Genomic DNA, 17,782 nt, shown 5'->3' with positions numbered 1-17,782 from the left:
TAGTACTAACTACAGGCACAGCTGTACTGTTGGTGACAGAGACCTGGGTGGATGTAGTCCTAACTACAATAGGATCCTGTGGTAATAATGATGGACTTCGACTTAAGATGCTTTTGGGAAACCGGCCCTGGGATGTAGAGCTCACAACCACTCGCACGTTGTCTGCACTGTCCACTACCAACGGCTCTGCCTTCTTTGAACCACAGGTGGCACTGTAGACCACCCAGGTCACATTCTTGGCCCTGGGGCCCACCTCTGTAGAAGTTGGCAGAGAGCTGCAAGTTTGAGGAGCTCCATGCTAATGGTATGTCGGAGGAGACCACTGAGGTACAATAACAGCTGGAGACTGCATCCAAGATGTCCGCCCGTTGTTGTCAAGGTAATCATGTTCGCATAATCAGATTCATGGACGTCTATATCCCGGGTGCATCCGGTTTACACAGCCAACATCACATGTGCAGTAACACTAAGTGCACAGGGAATAGTGTTAGCAGCAACATTGTCATTAAGTCATCCAAAAACATGCCAGACATTGGATGAATATAAAATGTTTTTAAAAAATCAGCCTCAACAACAAATATTTCAATAATTCAATGGATGTTTTGTGCAAAAATGTGATGACTTAAGTGTCTTATTTGGAATTTTCTCATTTGGATTCTCAGTGTGGCCGTGTTTGGAAAATTGTCTTTCTGGGCCGAGCCTCCGTTTAACTGCAGTAAGAAAACCTTCAAAACCATCTCTCTTCCTCTGTAGCTGGCCTCTCTTTAGTCAACTTGTTGTAGCTTGTCTGTAGGTGGTCTCTCTCATTAGTCATGGTGTTATAACTTATCTGTAGCTTGTATCACTCTTCAGTTAAGTTGTTGTAACTGGTCTGTAGCTGGTCTCTCTCCTCAGGCAGGTTGTTGTAACTGGTCTGTGGCTAATCTCTCACTTCAGTCAGGTTGTTCTAGCTTGTCTGTAGTTGGTCTCTTTCCTCTGTAAAGATGTTTTTAACTGGATGTAGCTGGCCTTTCTGTAGATGTGTCATGGTGCTGATCTCCCTGTTCCCCCCAGTGTGTCTGCACTGTTGTAGATATCCACAATCCTCTCCTCCATCTCACTTCTGTCAAACCTTATTGGTCATATCTGGATTGGTATAGATGGACTCACAAATTGTAAACAATTTTTTCTGATTCTAGCTACAGTGTCTTAAAGCAGAGTTTCTCAAACTCGGTCCGGGTGCCCCCCTTGGCGAACGTTTTGGTTCTTGCCCTAGAACTACACAGCTGATTCAAATAAAGCTTTGATGATTAGAATCAGCTGTGTAGTGCTAGGGTAAAAAACTAAACGTTCACCCAGAGGAAGCCCCCAGTACCGGGTGTCTGAGTCCAAAGCTGGTTGTACAGTAACATGTCCTGGCTGGTTATACAGTAACATGTCCTGGCTGGTTATACAGTAACATGTCCTGTCTGTTTATACAGTAACATGTCCTGGCTGGTTATACAGTAACATGTCCTGGCTGGTTATACAGTAACATGTCCTGGCTGGTTATACAGTAACATGTCCTGGCTGGTTATACAGTAACATGTCCTGGTTGGTTATAGTTGGGACACTTTCTTCTTCTTTTCACCTTGTTATGTGATTCCTGAGTAACTTCCTGGTCTACTGGGGGAAGTTCCACCCACTTACTGTGAAGCAACACAAACATAGACAGAGACACATGCAGAAACACACACGATAACATAGCCACTATAAACACACGTACACATGGATTTTGTGTTGTAGATATGTGGTAGTAGAGTAGGGGCCTGAGGGCACACACTTAATGTGTTGTGAAATCTGTTGTGAATGTATTGTAATGTTTTTAAAATTGTATAACTGCCTTAATTTTGCTGGAACCCGGAAAGAGTATCTGCTTTTTTGGCAGGAACTAATTAATGGGGATCCATAATAAACCCCAGGAAGAGTAGCTGCTGCCTTGGCAGGAACTAATTAATGGGGATCCATAATAAACCCCAGGAGGAGTAGCTGCTGCCTTGGCAGGAACTAATTCATGGGGATCCATAATAAACCCCAGGAAGAGTAGCTGCTGCCTTGGCAGGAACTAATTAATGGGGATCCATAATAAACCCCAGGAAGAGTAGCTGCTGCCTTGGCAGGAACTAATGGGGGTCCATAATAAATACAAATACATACACCAGACACACCCTCTTATATGATCTCTTACTACTCTATATCACTGATTAACATATTGGATGTATACATCTTAATAATGTCTCTGGATGCTTAAAAAAATTATGAATAATCAGACCTGGCTTTAAAAACTATTTGAAATCTGTCGACTACTTTTAGCGTTTGGGACTATTCTATTGGTTCCATTAAGCCAGACAAGCTCAACCAAGCACAGCTGAAGTATTTGGTTTTTACAGCAGATTTCCTCTTTAATACCAATGAATACACTTAAAGCATTCATCTATTTGCATAATAGTGTGTGTGTGTGTGTGTGTGTGTGTGTGTGTGTGTGTGTGTGTGTGTGTGTGTGTGTGTGTGTGTGTGTGTGTGTGTGTGTGTGTGTGTGTGTGCGTGTGCGTGTGTGTGCGTATGTGCGTGTGTGCGTGTGCGAGTGTGCGCAAATACAGTAACTTCTACTTCTAACCTCAACTCTAATATACTAATATAGTCTGTACCTGTGTCTTCTCCCTGCACTGATTATTATTTTGGGTCCCAACCCCTAATGTGTCTCTACCTGAATTAATGCTGTCATTGAATGGGCCTCTGGATCTCTGAACTGGTTTTGACCTTTTGCTTGTCCATGACTATTATCTTGCCTTCCCCCTTTGGATTGTTAATAAATATCTTGGGCTCGAACCATCTGCCTCCTGTGTCTGCATCTGGTTCTCCTTGTGCCCCCATTGAAGGAGGTGATTGAATTTAGAACAATAGTGTAGGAATTGCTATTTCTCTGTCCTACACGCACACCCCAAAAATACACAGAATTCTCACAGATCAGATTTGCCCTAACAAAAATTGTTGCTTACCGGTAGATATAAATTTAGAATCTTCCAGTCCTCTAAATGTAATTATTGACGGAGTGTCACGTCATTGGCGGAGAGTCAGGCAGCATTGGTCGGAGAGTCATGCGGAGAGTCATGGGGTGGCAGGTATCCTAGAGGTTAGAGCGTTGGACTAGTAACCGAAAGGTTGCAAGATCAAATCGCTGAGCTGACAAGGTAAAAATCTGTTGATCTGCCCCTTAACAAGGCAGTTAACCCACTGTTCCTAGGCTGTCATTGAAAATAACAATTTGTTCTTAACTGACTTGCCAAGTTCAATATAATAAAAGTGATGCATTGAAGAGGAATGAGATTGAGTCACAATCCATGCCAGGCACACCTGTGAGGAACTCCATCTCCTGTACTTGATGAAAATACCTGCCTATTTGTGGAAGAATCACCCTGATTAACTCTTTAGTCATATCACAGTTTACCTACTTTATGGTTTTTCCTCCACCTAGCGACCTGTAAATTATATGAGAAAAAATATTCAATTTGATTTGGAATGGCAAGCCAGACAAAATTAAAAGGGCCTATTGTTTAACCCCATGTTCAAGAATGGCCTTTTTCCCTTTATTCAAATGAAAACCGCACATTTTCAGTTATTTGAAAACAAAATAATCTCATAATCTTTAAACATGAACATGAGAATGAGATTGTGAACTCACCTTTGAGAAAGAGAATGATAAATTACAGCAATTAATACATTCATTCAATACATTGGAAATCAATGAAGCCATCCACACATGATGAAATATTAGCAGGAGAATAGACTCTTCATAGCCCGGCTAATGTAGGCGTGAAAATTCCCCCATCCCGACTTTACAATTGATCCCTAGTTTTGGTCTCAAGTAAGCATGGTGTGTGAAGAGCGTTTAAATAAAATAAGCATTGTTTGTGAAAAAAAAACACCAGGAATATATAGACCGAGACCTATGAACACTTAAAAAACGAGAGTCAGGGTTAGTACTTTGTATAAATAATTGGTTATCCTGACCTGGATGACATAACAAAAATCCTCAAGTCTACCAGTACTTTTGAAATGTCTCCAGTAGATTGTCTGTTCCCCCTGAAAGCCCCAATCTGCTCACTTAAATGAATAGAGATCCTGGTCATGGTGCTACAGTATGTTGTTACAGCATAATCAAAGTGAGGACTTTCAGCGATCTGCTGTATACTTATGGCCAATAGTAACCTGAAAGTCACACCTTTCCAGTACTCCTCTACCTGCCCCAAACTCCACCCATTCTATGGTGCTATATGTTCCAGGGTTAGGACTGTACCCACCAGAGGACTTGAGAAAATGATAAACATGTTTCATTATGCAGAATTTGTGTGTTGGAGTCACTTTTCATTCTTAATTGATCTACCATTTCTATCATAGAACACCACAATCGTTGGGGCGCAGAGCAGTACCATTCTGCTCATCTGATGAAGGTGCACGTGAATCAGTATCACTCATTATTTGCAGAAACAGATACTTGCATTTTTTATTTAACTAGGCAAGTCATTTAAGAACAAATTCTTATTTGCAATGACGTCCCAGGAACAGTGGGTTAACTGCCTTGTTCAGGGGCAGAACAACAGATTTTTACCTTGTCAGCTCAGGGATTTGATTCAACAACCTTCCGGTTACTGGCCCAATGCTCTAACCACTAGACTACATGCCGCCCCAACTGGGATGGATCCCGAGGCAAATGTGGCTGACCAGTGAACCTCCAGGTGTTCATCATTAATACTGTGACCAAGACTGATGCAACCCGGAAAAACATTCAAGACAGAGTTAATGAGTTCTTGAGGTCACTGAGAATGTCTTGACATGGCCTGCTCTCCCTTATGTAAGGAATTAAGCATCTTTGCCATGTTTACTATGTACTGTGGGCTATGTTTACTATGTACTGTGGGTTATGTTTACTATGTACTGTGGGCTATGTTTACTATGTACTGTGGGCTATGTTTACTATGTACTGTGGGCTATGTTTACTATGTACTGTGGGCTATGTTTCCTATGTACTGTGGGCCATGTTTACTATGTACTGTGGGCTATGTTTACTATGTACTGTGGGCTATGTTTACTATGTACTGTGGGTTATGTTTACTATGTACTGTGGGCTATGTTTACGATGTACTGTGGGCTATGTTTACTTGTCAGACTGCACAGTAGCTTATTGAACGTGTGCATTTTGAAATAGTAAAAAATTAAATAATAATCAATAACATGTTTCTACCACGGTGTGTTTCTGGTTGATGGCCAATATTAAGTACAGTCAAATGCATTTGTGAATTAAATCACTATATTGTTTAATTAATTAAGGCTCCTTTCTCTTTTATGTGCTGGAGTTATTTTAAGAATAAAGTAGGCTAATGAAGGCAACAAATTGTTGCTTACTGGAACTCCCAATGTCATCCAATTGTTACAATAGGATTTGAAGCAAAAGCCTACCTGCGTATGGTCAACTATTTCAGCACCGTTTTGTGCTGCTCTGAGAAAAGCAAGACAACTTAATAAACATATACATTTTTAAAAAGTAATTCAAAAATATATTTATATTGTACCACTGTAGATGTTGCAGGCAGTCAGAGATGAGTCCTATTGTAAAGTGTAGCCTAATGGCCAAAATGGGCAAACTTCAATGTATTCAATGCTTAAGTACTATAAAACCAGATTTGTCCAACCCCTACAAATATATGAATTTATTATTATCCCTGCATTATCATTGTATTAAAGCCCATTAGATATTAATTTAGAATCCTCTAAATGTAATTAGATCTACTATTGTAATTTGTTGATCTGAATTGATCTGCAAGTATTTTCATTTTGAGTTTCCGGTAAACTCTTTGTTTCCTTTCATGTGTCCAACCAATTATTATTGGATTATTCACCATGGCAACCAGTGAAATGTATTTCTGAGTTAGGTTGGCTTGTTTTCAGAATTCACAACGAAATGCCTTCAGCTGTCCATCACCACTGTAAATATAAAGTGTGGTTATAGAGGGTGAGCGTGTATGTGTGTGTTTGTGCGAGAGAGAATCGAAACACACACAGTAACGTGTGTAAATGAGTTCCGAGAGCAGATCTGTTATCCAACGATTAGTTTCATATTAAAAACGGTCGAATGTTTCTCAAAGATGCTCTCTGGTGGTCAAACTAGCTCTAACGAGCGTTAATGGCAACAATGTCTGACACTTAAATAATAAATAATGTGCCATAGAATTCTGCGGCAGCCCGCAAGTTGTGCTGCAGTATGATGCAACTTTTTAAGAAAGAACCACTGGAGGAGTTGACAAGACAGCACTAAACAGACCTGGGACTCTAGCTAGTAGGAGTTGGCATGACAGCACTAAACAGACCTGGGACTCTAGCTAGTAGGAGTTGGCAAGACAGCACTAAACAGACCTGGGACTCTAGCTAGTAGGAGTTGGCAAGACAGCACTAAACAGACCTGGGACTCTAGCTAGTAGGAGTTGGCATGACAGCACTAAACAGACCTGGGACTCTAGCTAGTAGGAGTTGGCAAGACAGCACTAAACAGACCTGGGACTCTAGCTAGTAGGAGTTGGCAAGACAGCACTAAACAGACCTGGGACTCTAGCTAGGGTTGGGTTAAGTTTAGGTAAGAATAATTATTTAGGGGTTGGAGTGAGGTTAGAAAACAAAATTCATTCCAGCAACCTTGTGTTATGCCTTCCATTCAACACCAACTTATCACCTAGCAAGTTTATTTAACACGCACTGGGCACTGTAAGCTCTGACCACTGACCATTGAGCTTTAATTGAACCAATCACATTCATTATGTCCTTGAGACAGAGCTGCCCTCAGGGCAAGATTGAATACGGAAAACTGTCCTTTACCAATCTGGATTCTTGTATGAGGTTTATGCTAAATCTGTATCACCTGTTCACATTCTTTTAAACCAACCCTTTGTCCATCTGCTGGTGAATAAGAGAAAAAGAATTTAGCATTTAAATAAACCGATGACCAAACCACAAACAACATGGAAACTATCAAAAAACTATGAAGATGAAAATGAAGGCACTTAAAATGCCTTTATTGTGGTCCTACGTTTAATGAAACATACAAAAAATGGATGTAAAAAGAAACAAGAATACAATGGAGCATATTATCTACAATATTGTATGTATACTGCATAACTTTGCTCTTCAATAAAACATTTGTTCATTGAACAATATATTTTAAAATGTTATAGATTGGGTTGCCAGATGGTGGTGTCATACATGACCGATGACATCACAATGGTCTTAAAGCCAATTTGAACAATGTGTTATTGTGGAAATGTATCAGTCTTCATTGGTTATCGACATGGCTTGTTTCTGCTGGTGCAAAAAGGTATGAAATCAGGTCATTTAATCAATTAACAACTACTATAATTCTGGAGTAGTATTTTTCTCTTAAACCTAGTGGGAAGAATAAAAGTAAAATTACATTCTGATTGACGAATACGTAAAAACTGTACATGAAATGTACACTCAATGTAACCTGTCTATACTATGTTATTTGAGGTTTAGGCTAGATACCTATGATTCTCCATTTAGGCGAACCTCTTCCTACTCTTATGACCCCCCTCTTCCATTGGCTGGGGATCTCGGGGGGAAAGTATTTAGCACTATCACATTTTCTTGTCAACAGAAAAAACGTCAGAAAGCAAATTCAGTTGATGTGGAGCAGAAGACAAGAAAGAAGAAGGAGAGGGGCACTTCATCCCCCTCTCCAATTCCATCTGACCGTTCTGAACGGAATGGCTCCGCTACCTCTGACCCCTCACCCTCTGACCAACTCTCCTCCCTCCATCCACCTCCCTCTCCTGTTAAATGTTCCTCTCAGCCTTGCTCTCCTGCTAAACAACCCTCTGTACCCCGGTCACCTGCCAAAAACCCTTCCCCAGTGAAATCCTCTCCAGTGGTGTCCCACCCTAGTTCTCCCTCTCCTACCAACCCTCTGGACCGTCATGGAGACACCAGTCAGGAGGGCACAACAGTCAGGTAATCCAGACATAAAGTACAGTGCCATCCTAGAGTCTCTTTGGAGAGTTGGGTTTAGTGCTACCAGACCAGGGCCGGTGTTAATCAACAGTATGAGTGCTAATCTAGGATTAGGTCCTCTCTGTCCATAATTATCTGATTCATTGATCTATCTAAAATGCAAAACTGGTCCTAGATCAGACTCCTACTCTGAGACACTTGATAAACACAGTCCCAGAAAGTTATTTTCCTGAAACTAGTTTTAGCCTCTTCTGTCTACATCTAGTGGATAAAGAGAGTACTAACCTATTGGCCTGGTCTACTTGGTACACTGCATTTATATGGACAGCAGTACATGCATAACTACTCAGCTGTGTTTATAGTACAGTACAGTATTTAATAGAGAGAATGTGTAGAGTGATAATATCTCTGTGTTGGAGGCGTTAGACCTGTTTCTCTCCTTCCTCCAGACCTCTGTCTCTTCAGGAACACTCTAGTCCAATGCCCCAGAGACCAGTCTCAGCCACCAGAAGCATGACTCTTCCCAGGGCCAGCTCAGCCACCAGAAGCATGACTCTTCCCAGGACCAGCTCAGCCACCAGAGGGTCAGAAGAGACCCAGGGGGCCAGAGGAGAACGGGGGGAACTGGACAACATGGAACTTCTTGGGTAAACCACAACACACTGCAAATGCATTGAATATAAGTTCTTTATTGTTTAGAGATCAGTGTCTGATATACTATGGGGATAAGGCTTACTATCAAGCATGTCAATTTTAGTAGATATTTATAAACCCATGAATTATGTCAATCTTGGTCTAAAGGACATCCACTTCTTTGTGTTAAATATAATGTGTCCCTTATCCCCTGCCATTATCATCACTTTATAGAGATATGAAGGTTATGATTAATCTCTATGTGTGTACTGATGACTGCTTCTTCTTCACAGGTTGCCTAACATTGGCAACACTTGCTTCCTTAACGCCACCCTGCAGTGCCTCCTGGTCCTGCCTTCCTTCTCAAAGGAAATCCTGCACCAGGAACAACTCTGGAGCTCCTCCCCCTTCTCCAACCTGCTCAGGTAAGGGAAGGCTCAAAAGCAGACACTCACCCCACACACGCATTAATTGTGGTCATAAATTAAAGAAGGGACACTCTTTTCACGCCACTTCTACAGAAAGGGATTGTCGTAGCAGGTTAAGATAGCACTTTCACTAATCCTTTTCCTAACCTTAACCACTTCATATTTTGCTGGGTATTGTATTTATGGTTTATTTTCCAGTTTCTTTTTGTTTTTGGAATCTTCATAACCAAGAGGAACAACAATGACACACTAATTATGATGTAGGCATTTGTAGGCCAATTTGGAAAGTGTAGAATGACTACATGACCCATAATGCTCATTGACTGAACATTCCACCTTACCATGGGAAATTTGGTAGTTTTTTAAAATGCTCTGGAATTGAGAGCAGTGTCCAAACCAAATGTCTTATGAGAATAAACAACACATTTTTGTTGTTTGGCTTCATTGTCCGTCCTCAAAGGTGAAATTGCATCAAATCGAATGAAACATTTCTAATGATGGGGTGCCACTAGATAAAACATATTTGTATTTACTCATCTGCCTCTTCAGGCGTAAGCCTGTAGGTTGACACCATCCAGTCAGCTGCTAACTTACTCTCTGTCTCCCCTACAGGTGTCTGTCTGATGTGCACCGTTCGGGTCTACCTGACAGTGGGGCAAACCAGGCCTCAAAAGCAGATCTCATGTGGAAGGTCAAGTACTCCTTGTCGGGATACGATTTGAAGTATCTGGGGGACACGCAACAGGTAACTGAGGCACTACTCTCTTGTGTACGAGTGCTCTTCTTGCAAGGGTTCATTTTCTCTTTTTAATTTGCTTTTATCTTGGTGTGTTTCTTTCTCTTCCTCATCATAGGACGCACATGAGTTACTTGTCAATATGCTGTGCCAGCTGAAGGAGGAGGGCATGATTCTGAAGACACTCGGGATGAACTATACCTGCCCTGTTTCCCAGCTGGAGTTCCAACTTGTGTCGGTGCGCACATGTACCAGGTAAGAGATCCCATTGGTTGTAATGTATCTACTGAGAACATGATCTTTCTATATATATACAGTATATATTAATATTACAAAACACATGGCATAACAGAAACATTGTAGAGACCTGAAACAGAAACACACTTGATGCATTTTTCTTCTCTTTGTCCTGCTTCTGAAGCTGTGGGCGCGAGTCGTCTACCAGAGAGGACTACAACCACCTCTCATTGGACTTCAGCCCTGAGCGCACCTTGCTGAACAGCCTAGCACTCACTTTCAAAGTCAGCACTTAGGGCTCAGCCCTGCATGTAGAGACTAACACCCAGGGCAAGCTGCCCACTGCCTCAGAATACGCTATCTTATTATTGTAGTGGTATCATTCATTATGTAATGCTTTTGTTTCTAACCAGAGTGAACAGGTTGAATTCACATGTGAGGGCTGTAAGGGCCTCCACGCCTCAAAGGTGGAGCAGTTCCACTCACTGCCTCTGTGAGTTGTCCCTTTATAACCTCTCATAGTACTAGCAGTGTTTAATGTCCTGAGCCTTTAGGAGTAGTTACCTTCCTGAGCAGGTTGTAGGACTTAGAGGTGAGCACCACCAAACAAATTTCACTCATCTGTTATTTTGTTGACTGGTTTCATTGTCTGTCTTTTCATCTCTCTTCCTCTCTGTTTCTGGGCAGTGTGCTGGTTCTGCATCTGAAGAGGTTTGGAGGACCTGGGGGGTTGGAGAAGCTGGAGGCTCCTCTTTTGTTTCCTTCGGAGCTGAGGCTCTCCACCCTCTGTGGGGACATGGTGCCACACCTGCACAGTGCCAGCCCACAGGCCCTCACCAACCAGGTCCCCAGCATTCAGGGGTCCATCCTCCAGACCCTCGCCAGCCAAGTCTCCAGCCCACCTGGAGAGGCCAAAGACAGCGCCCTCTGCTGTTCAGGTAGGTCATGGCACCATAACACTATTCTTGCTCCAACACCACACAAACCACCCACTCCCAAAACGGTCCTGCTGACAGAGAAGCTGGAAGCTGCAATTTAAAATGTTTCTCAGACATCTTTAGTGATGTATGGGAGCTGTTTTAGACCAGAGCAATTCAGACAAGTGACCACATTTTCACAGCTCTTCATATGTATATTTGACCCCTCAGATTCAAATGAGCAGGAACCAGGGAAAGTGTTGCTGACTGCCTCAGTGGTGAGAAGAGAGAGAGAGAGAGAGAGAGAGAGAAACCAGTGAAAAATAAGTTATGACAGAACACTGAGATAGTTATGAGGAGTACACGATGTAGTAGACCTGTAGTAGACTAGTACTGTAGTAGACTGTAGACAGTGTGGTGGACTGTAGAGGAAATGAGAATCCTATGATCACATGTGTTTTCCTACAGAAGCAGAAGCCAGTACAGTCAGTGAATGGTTACTACCAGCTGACTGGCGTAGTCTCTCATTTGGGAGGCTCCGCAAACTCCGGTAAGTAAATACCATCAAACACACACATGCAGATGCACAATACATATGACATCAGCTGAATTCCAAATCACTCCCTTCTCCTTGGATCTCAATTTGCATGTTCACGTGTGCCTCTGCCGCATACACAAGCATCCCGAAGCTGAGGGAGTGAAAATGATCGAGGGTGAAGGCCAGGGATCATCAACTAGATTCAGCCTCGGGTCCATTTTTTTTCTTAGCCAGATGGGAAGGGGTATGGAACAAAATTACAAACATTTGTAGACTGCAAATATACCGTAGGAAGGCCAAACAGATATAATATTTGACTCATTTCAAACCTTGCTTACATTTGTGTACAACCACATATATGTCTTTATTGTGCGTGGGAATACTTTGAAACAGATTTCCAAAATGAAAATCACTTGGAGCTGATATGCTGGTGTTTTTACAGTCTTTTAACAATTATGTTTTATTTGGTCAGAAAACATAGGGGGCCAAATAAAATCACCCTTGGGCCAAATATGTCCTGCGGGCCGCCATTTGGGGAACCCTGGGGTAGGGGATAATTAGACCCTCCAACAGCCATTTCGGCCAAGCTAGCAAGGCTGCAGGCTTCAGACTGAAGTGTCATCCCAACAAGCACTGCAATATGTTTAGAGTTTGCTCAATTTAATTGAAAAGAATGGAGAGGCATGTCTAATTATATGCCATGTGTATTTGTTTATCTCTGATTTCAAAACTTGACACATGTAACAGATAAAATACCTCCCAAATGACCTGTTTAACTGTTACAAAACACTCTATTACCCACAATAGCCTGACCCTTGACCTCTAGTCTGTCTTCCTTGTTCCACAGGGCACTACATTAGTGACATATTGCATGCCAGTGGAAACTGGTTCTGCTGTAACGACAGCCAGGTGTCAATGTCCAATGAAGCCACTGTGCTGAGGACCAGAGCCCGGAGTGCCTACATGCTCTTCTATATGTTCAGGTACTGCTTACTCTCGCCATCTATATTCTTGTGTTGCTATTTATGTGTACGGTTCCTTTCACCCTACAGGGCAATAGAGCGGGAGGCCCCAGCACACAGGGTCTAACAGGGCCACCAGCATCAGCCCCAGCCTAAACAGGGGTAGCACCTGGACCAGCCTCCAAACACTCAGACCTGTCTCAACAGGGGTAGTACCAGGCCCAGCCTCAAAACCCACAGCCCAGCCTCAACACTCACACACCTGCCTCAAAAGGGGTAGCATTTGGCCCAACATCAACAACCCCGAACCCAGCCACAACAGGGGCAGCACTGGGTCCAACATCAACACACCCAGCCCAGCCTCAACATGGGCAGAACAAGACCCAGCCCCAACACCCTCAGACCTGCCTCAACAGGTGCAGCATTCAGCCCAACTTCAATCATGCTGCTCTTCAACACTAGCATGAACATTCTTTCAGTAGCTTATGTCATAAATACCTGCCCTTGATTTGACTACTTCACCTAATGTATAAAGTATACACACTAAATGTAGTACACATGTAGATGTGGTGGATAGAGAGTGTGATTATTTAGAGGATATAACATCCCTTCTATTTGGTTTGGTTTGAAATCCTCCTGTTGTGAAATACACTGTGGTGTCTAACCTCTTATTCAGCATGGTCACACCGGAAGACCTGCAATATTAATAAAGACAAGCAAATGTAAGAAAATCCCATTTAAGATGATTCTGTTGACCGTTGTAACTCTTTACCTCAGGAAGATTTATCGTCTGGGATTCAGGCCGGTCCTAACAGGAAACGTGACAAAGGGAAGCAGCTGTAATGGAGCCTTCTAACACCCAATCAGGTCTGGAGGAGGAATGTCACATGAAGATTCAGAGATACTATGAGTATCTTTTGAAGTTACTCTCCAGTTGTATCCATTTGAATAAATACAGACATGAAAATGCTGGGCTACGGATGTGACCTTGGTTCTGTGAGTAGAGTAACGGGTCACCAAACAAGCTATGGGAACTCCTTCCCTTTATCGTGATGTGATTGAGATGCTTAATATCAACGATGTTTACAATGACGCCACACCCTTACTGTACCATTGTGACCTGTCACTATTAAAGGCGGTGTGACGTGACATACTGTCTTTTCTTATCTCACATACGCTCCCTTACGTATTTATTTGGACAGTGAAGCTATAACTTTTCATTTGGCTCTATACGCCAGCATTTTGGATTGGAGATCAAATGTTTCATATGGGGTGACTGTACAGAATGTCACCTTTAATTTAATGAATGGTAAATAATGTTGAGTGAGAAAGTTACAGAGGATCATATCCCCAAGACATGCTAACCTCTCACCATTACCAATAATAGGGGGGTTAGCATTTTATATCATACCCCCAAGACATGCTAACCTCTCACCATTACCAATAATAGGGGGGTTAGCATTTTATATCATACCCCCAAGACATGCTAACCTCTCACCATTACCAATAATAGGGGAGGTTAGCATTTTATATCATACCCCCAAGACATGCTAACCTCTCACCATTACCAATAATAGGGAAGGTTAGCATTTTATATCATACCCCCAAGACATGCTAACCTCTCACCATTACCAATAATAGGGGAGGTTAGCATTTTATATCATACCCCCAAGACATGCTAACCTCTCACCATTACCAATAATAAGGGAGGTTAGCATTTTATATCATACCCCCAAGACATGCTAACCTCTCACCATTACCAATAATAGGGGAGGTTAGCATTTTATATCATACCCCCAAGACATGCTAACCTCTCACCATTACCAATAATAGGGGAGGTTAGCATTTTATATCATACCCCCAAGACATGCTAACCTCTCACCATTGCCAATAATAGGGGAGGTTAGCATTTTATATCATACCCCCAAGACATGCTAACCTCTCACCATTACCAATAATAGGGGGTTAGCATTTTATATCATATCCCCAAGACATGCTAACCTCTCACCATTACCTATGATAGGGGAGGTTATCATTTTGGGGGGGTAAAACATTTATACCTCTGTAAATTGCTCACTCATCATTATTCACAATTCATTCATGATTATCTTTAATCATGGAATTCTATTCGTATTTACAATAAAAATGACTCAAGTTACACAATACATTATTTACTATTACACTTACATTTGAGTCATTTATCAGACTTACAATTAGAGCATTCATGTTTAACATACAGTGCCTTGACACCCCTAGACTTCTTACACATGTTGTTGTGTTACAGACTGTTGTGTTAAAATGCAGTAAATATATTTTTTCTCTCACTCAACTACACAAAGTACTCCATAACGACAAAGTTACAACATATTTTTAGAAATGTTTGCAAATGTATTGAAAATGAAATATAATATAGATTTTACATAAGTATTCACATCCCTAATCAATACTTTGTAGGAGCACATTTGGCAGCGATTACAGCTGTGAGTATTTCCTGGTAAATCTCTAGGAGCTTTCCACACCTGGATTGTGCAACGTGACCATTATTCTTTTCAAAATTCTTTAAGTTTGTCAAATCGGTTGTTGATCATTGCTAGACAACCATTTTCAGGTCTTGCCATAGATTTTCAAGTAGATTTAAGTCGAAACTGTAACTTGGCCACTCAGGAACATTGACTGTCTTCTTGGAAAGCAACTCCAGTGTATATTTGGTCTTCTGTTTTAGGTTATTGTCCTGTTGAAAGGTTTATTAATCTCCCAGAGTCTGGTGGAAAGCAGACTGAACCAGGGTTTCCTCTAGGAATTTGTCTGTTTAGCTCCACTCAGTTTATTTTTCTTCTGAAAGACTCCCCAGTCCTTAACGATTATAAACATACCTTGACATACTGTATGATAGTGAAACTCTTTATCACAGTGGATTAGAAACACTGGCCACCACGTGACTCCCACCAGCCTTAGTTTGATAATACAATACATGATATGACTCCCACCAGCCTTAGTGTGATAATATACTACATGATATGACTCCCACCAGCATTAGTGTGATAATATAATACATGATATGACTCCCACCAGCCTTAGTGTGATAATATAATACATGATATGACTCCCACCAGCCTTAGTGTGATAATATAATACATGATATGACTCCCACCAGTCTTAGTGTGATAATATAATACATGATATGACTCCCACCAGTCTTAGTGTGATAATATACTACATGATATGACTCCCACCAGCCTTAGTGTGATAATATAATACATGATATACTCTCTGTTCTCTATCTATACTGACATCAGTGTGAAGAGTTATTCAGAAGTGTGTGTATGTGTTGTGTGTTGTGTGTGTGGATGCTTGTGCGCTCGTGTACGTGCCTCTTAGATCTACCCTCTGTTGTTTTCAGGTCACACTATTTTATTGATCCAATCACATCCCATCAGGACGCTGGTACTCCTGCCGGGGCATTGTTTCCTTGTTAGTTGACTTTCAGAGCCTTGAAAATGATCACTGTGTAAGACTATGGCAAATCACATGACATGTTCCTAATGAAAACTATTAATACAAGCATTTTACAGAGTAAAGTCCCACTGGGCAGAGACGTCAATACAATGTCAATTGCACATTGGTTCAGCGTAATTTTATTGAAATGATATTGATACAACGTTGATTCAACCAATGTGTACCCAGTAAGGTATGTCTACACACTCCTTTTATTAAATCTTAACATAACTATTCTTATTTTCTTTCTGCCTTTCTCTTAATTTTCTTCTTCATCTCAGTTTGTGTTTCTTCAATTCCTCACCTCCTATCAACCCTATTGGGAGAGAAGGTCCAAGGTCCCTCCCCTAGGATCTCCAGTGTGTTTTGAGACAGTCTGTAATACCATTATTTCACCTCCTTGGTGAGTTCATCTCTCATTTTAACCACTAGGTGGAATCATCACTTAACCATTCAGGACCTTATCCAACTGAAGGGTTAAAGGTGATTTTGTGGGTCTTCTAAAGACCCCCACCATTGATTATGTTGTTACTAATTTGCTTTCGTGCCATTGTACTTTTGCTCACTCTATGGCTGAGTATTGAGGTCTCTGTCTGTGTCTAGCTCTCTGCCAAAACCCGCCGCCCAGCGTCTGTGAGGAAAGGTGAGAAAAGGGACTGAGGGTGATAGCGAAACACAGAGAGACAGCGTCTGTTTTTCTCTAAAACAAGGGCAGATTTGCATACTACTGAGACAGGTTCTCAGAAACCTTGTGTTAAGAATAACTTTAGCTGCACATGCAGGGTTTGACATCGGAGATCGCACCATAAGGTCTGATCTCGGGTATATAAGATGCCATCTTTCTTTTGTTCGGGGCAGAACTCAGGAGAGACATCAGTTGTATGTCTGATGTTTGATCTTTGACTTCTGTCTACGGCTCTATTCTAATTATATATGCACATTTTAAGTATTCCTTACCAGGAGGTGTGTGTGAGTGTGTGTGTGTGCGTGTGTGTGAGAGAGATTGTTACAGTGGTTATTGTTAAACCATTTTCTGCAGCACAATATAATTCATTCCATGTCTCTACTTGGTCATCTTGTCCAGAGTATATCTCAACACAGTCCTCCTGCCCAGGGAACGGGACTTGCTATTTGTGATGATGGACAGGACACTATCATACCAGGAAGATATAGATCATAGAGGGGAAGTGGAGAACAAAGACTAGCTGTTAACATATATTAAATATCATATGTAACAGCCCCAAGATAATTCAGGGAGTTTCCAGAACTCCTCCTTCCTTTCACCTTTCTGCTGATTTGGACCCTCTGTTTACTCCCAAATATACATCAACATGTTCAGGAGGTCTCAGGAATTCTAACCAACAACCTTTCGGTTCTTGGCCCAACGATCTTAACCGCTAGGCTACCTGCCGCCCTCTCTCTTAATGAACCTGATTGGTTGAGGAGTTTTTGAGTGACAGCTACATGAACCACTGAAAATATCCACTACACTTCCATCTTTTGGGACCCGTATAGTAGAACAACAGTCAAATATGAGCATTTTGTGCTTATATTTAACTTGACAACAAAGACTGTTATTATTAAGTAACATTGTTTGGTATCTCTACTACACTCATTGATTGGTGATACAGTCAACTCCTATACAGTGTATGTAATGGTGTTGAGAATGTCATCACCAGGCCTAAATTGGAGCATGTAAATATCTGTAGAATATATTTGAATTAGAAATGATGTGTATGGAAAAGTCAAATGTACTGACTTCATGTTGAACCTGATGAGGTATAAAACACAGGAAGTTACAA

At 41.5% G+C, this 17,782-nt stretch overlaps 1 protein-coding gene across 4 annotated transcripts; it reads left to right on the top strand.

The window, feature by feature from the left end:
- Positions 1-5,920: 5,920 nt before the first annotated feature.
- LOC116366748 (ubiquitin carboxyl-terminal hydrolase 37-like) lies at positions 5,921-13,634 on the top strand. 4 transcript variants are annotated; one of them, XM_031818726.1, is made up of 11 exons: positions 5,921-6,028; positions 7,682-8,034; positions 8,484-8,681; positions 8,961-9,092; positions 9,708-9,840; positions 9,950-10,086; positions 10,253-10,561; positions 10,756-11,006; positions 11,454-11,535; positions 12,371-12,901; positions 13,263-13,634. In XM_031818726.1, exons 3-7 carry the CDS (start codon positions 8,515-8,517, stop codon positions 10,362-10,364), a joined length of 681 nt encoding a protein of 226 aa, XP_031674586.1. In that variant the 5' UTR covers positions 5,921-6,028; positions 7,682-8,034; positions 8,484-8,514; the 3' UTR covers positions 10,365-10,561; positions 10,756-11,006; positions 11,454-11,535; positions 12,371-12,901; positions 13,263-13,634. The 4 variants fall into 4 exon arrangements, with proteins under 4 accessions (XP_031674586.1, XP_031674584.1, XP_031674585.1 ...); XM_031818724.1 differs by lacking the exon at positions 5,921-6,028 and having other exon boundaries at positions 7,350-8,034; positions 12,371-12,506; positions 12,576-12,901; XM_031818725.1 differs by lacking the exon at positions 5,921-6,028 and having other exon boundaries at positions 7,350-8,034; positions 12,576-12,901.
- The last annotated feature ends 4,148 nt before the right edge of the window (positions 13,635-17,782 follow it).

The sequence above is a fragment of the Oncorhynchus kisutch genome, unplaced genomic scaffold (assembly GCF_002021735.2).
Source record: "Oncorhynchus kisutch isolate 150728-3 unplaced genomic scaffold, Okis_V2 scaffold1571, whole genome shotgun sequence".
NCBI lineage: Eukaryota > Metazoa > Chordata > Actinopteri > Salmoniformes > Salmonidae > Oncorhynchus > Oncorhynchus kisutch.
This window is presented reverse-complemented; position numbering and strand designations above follow the sequence as displayed.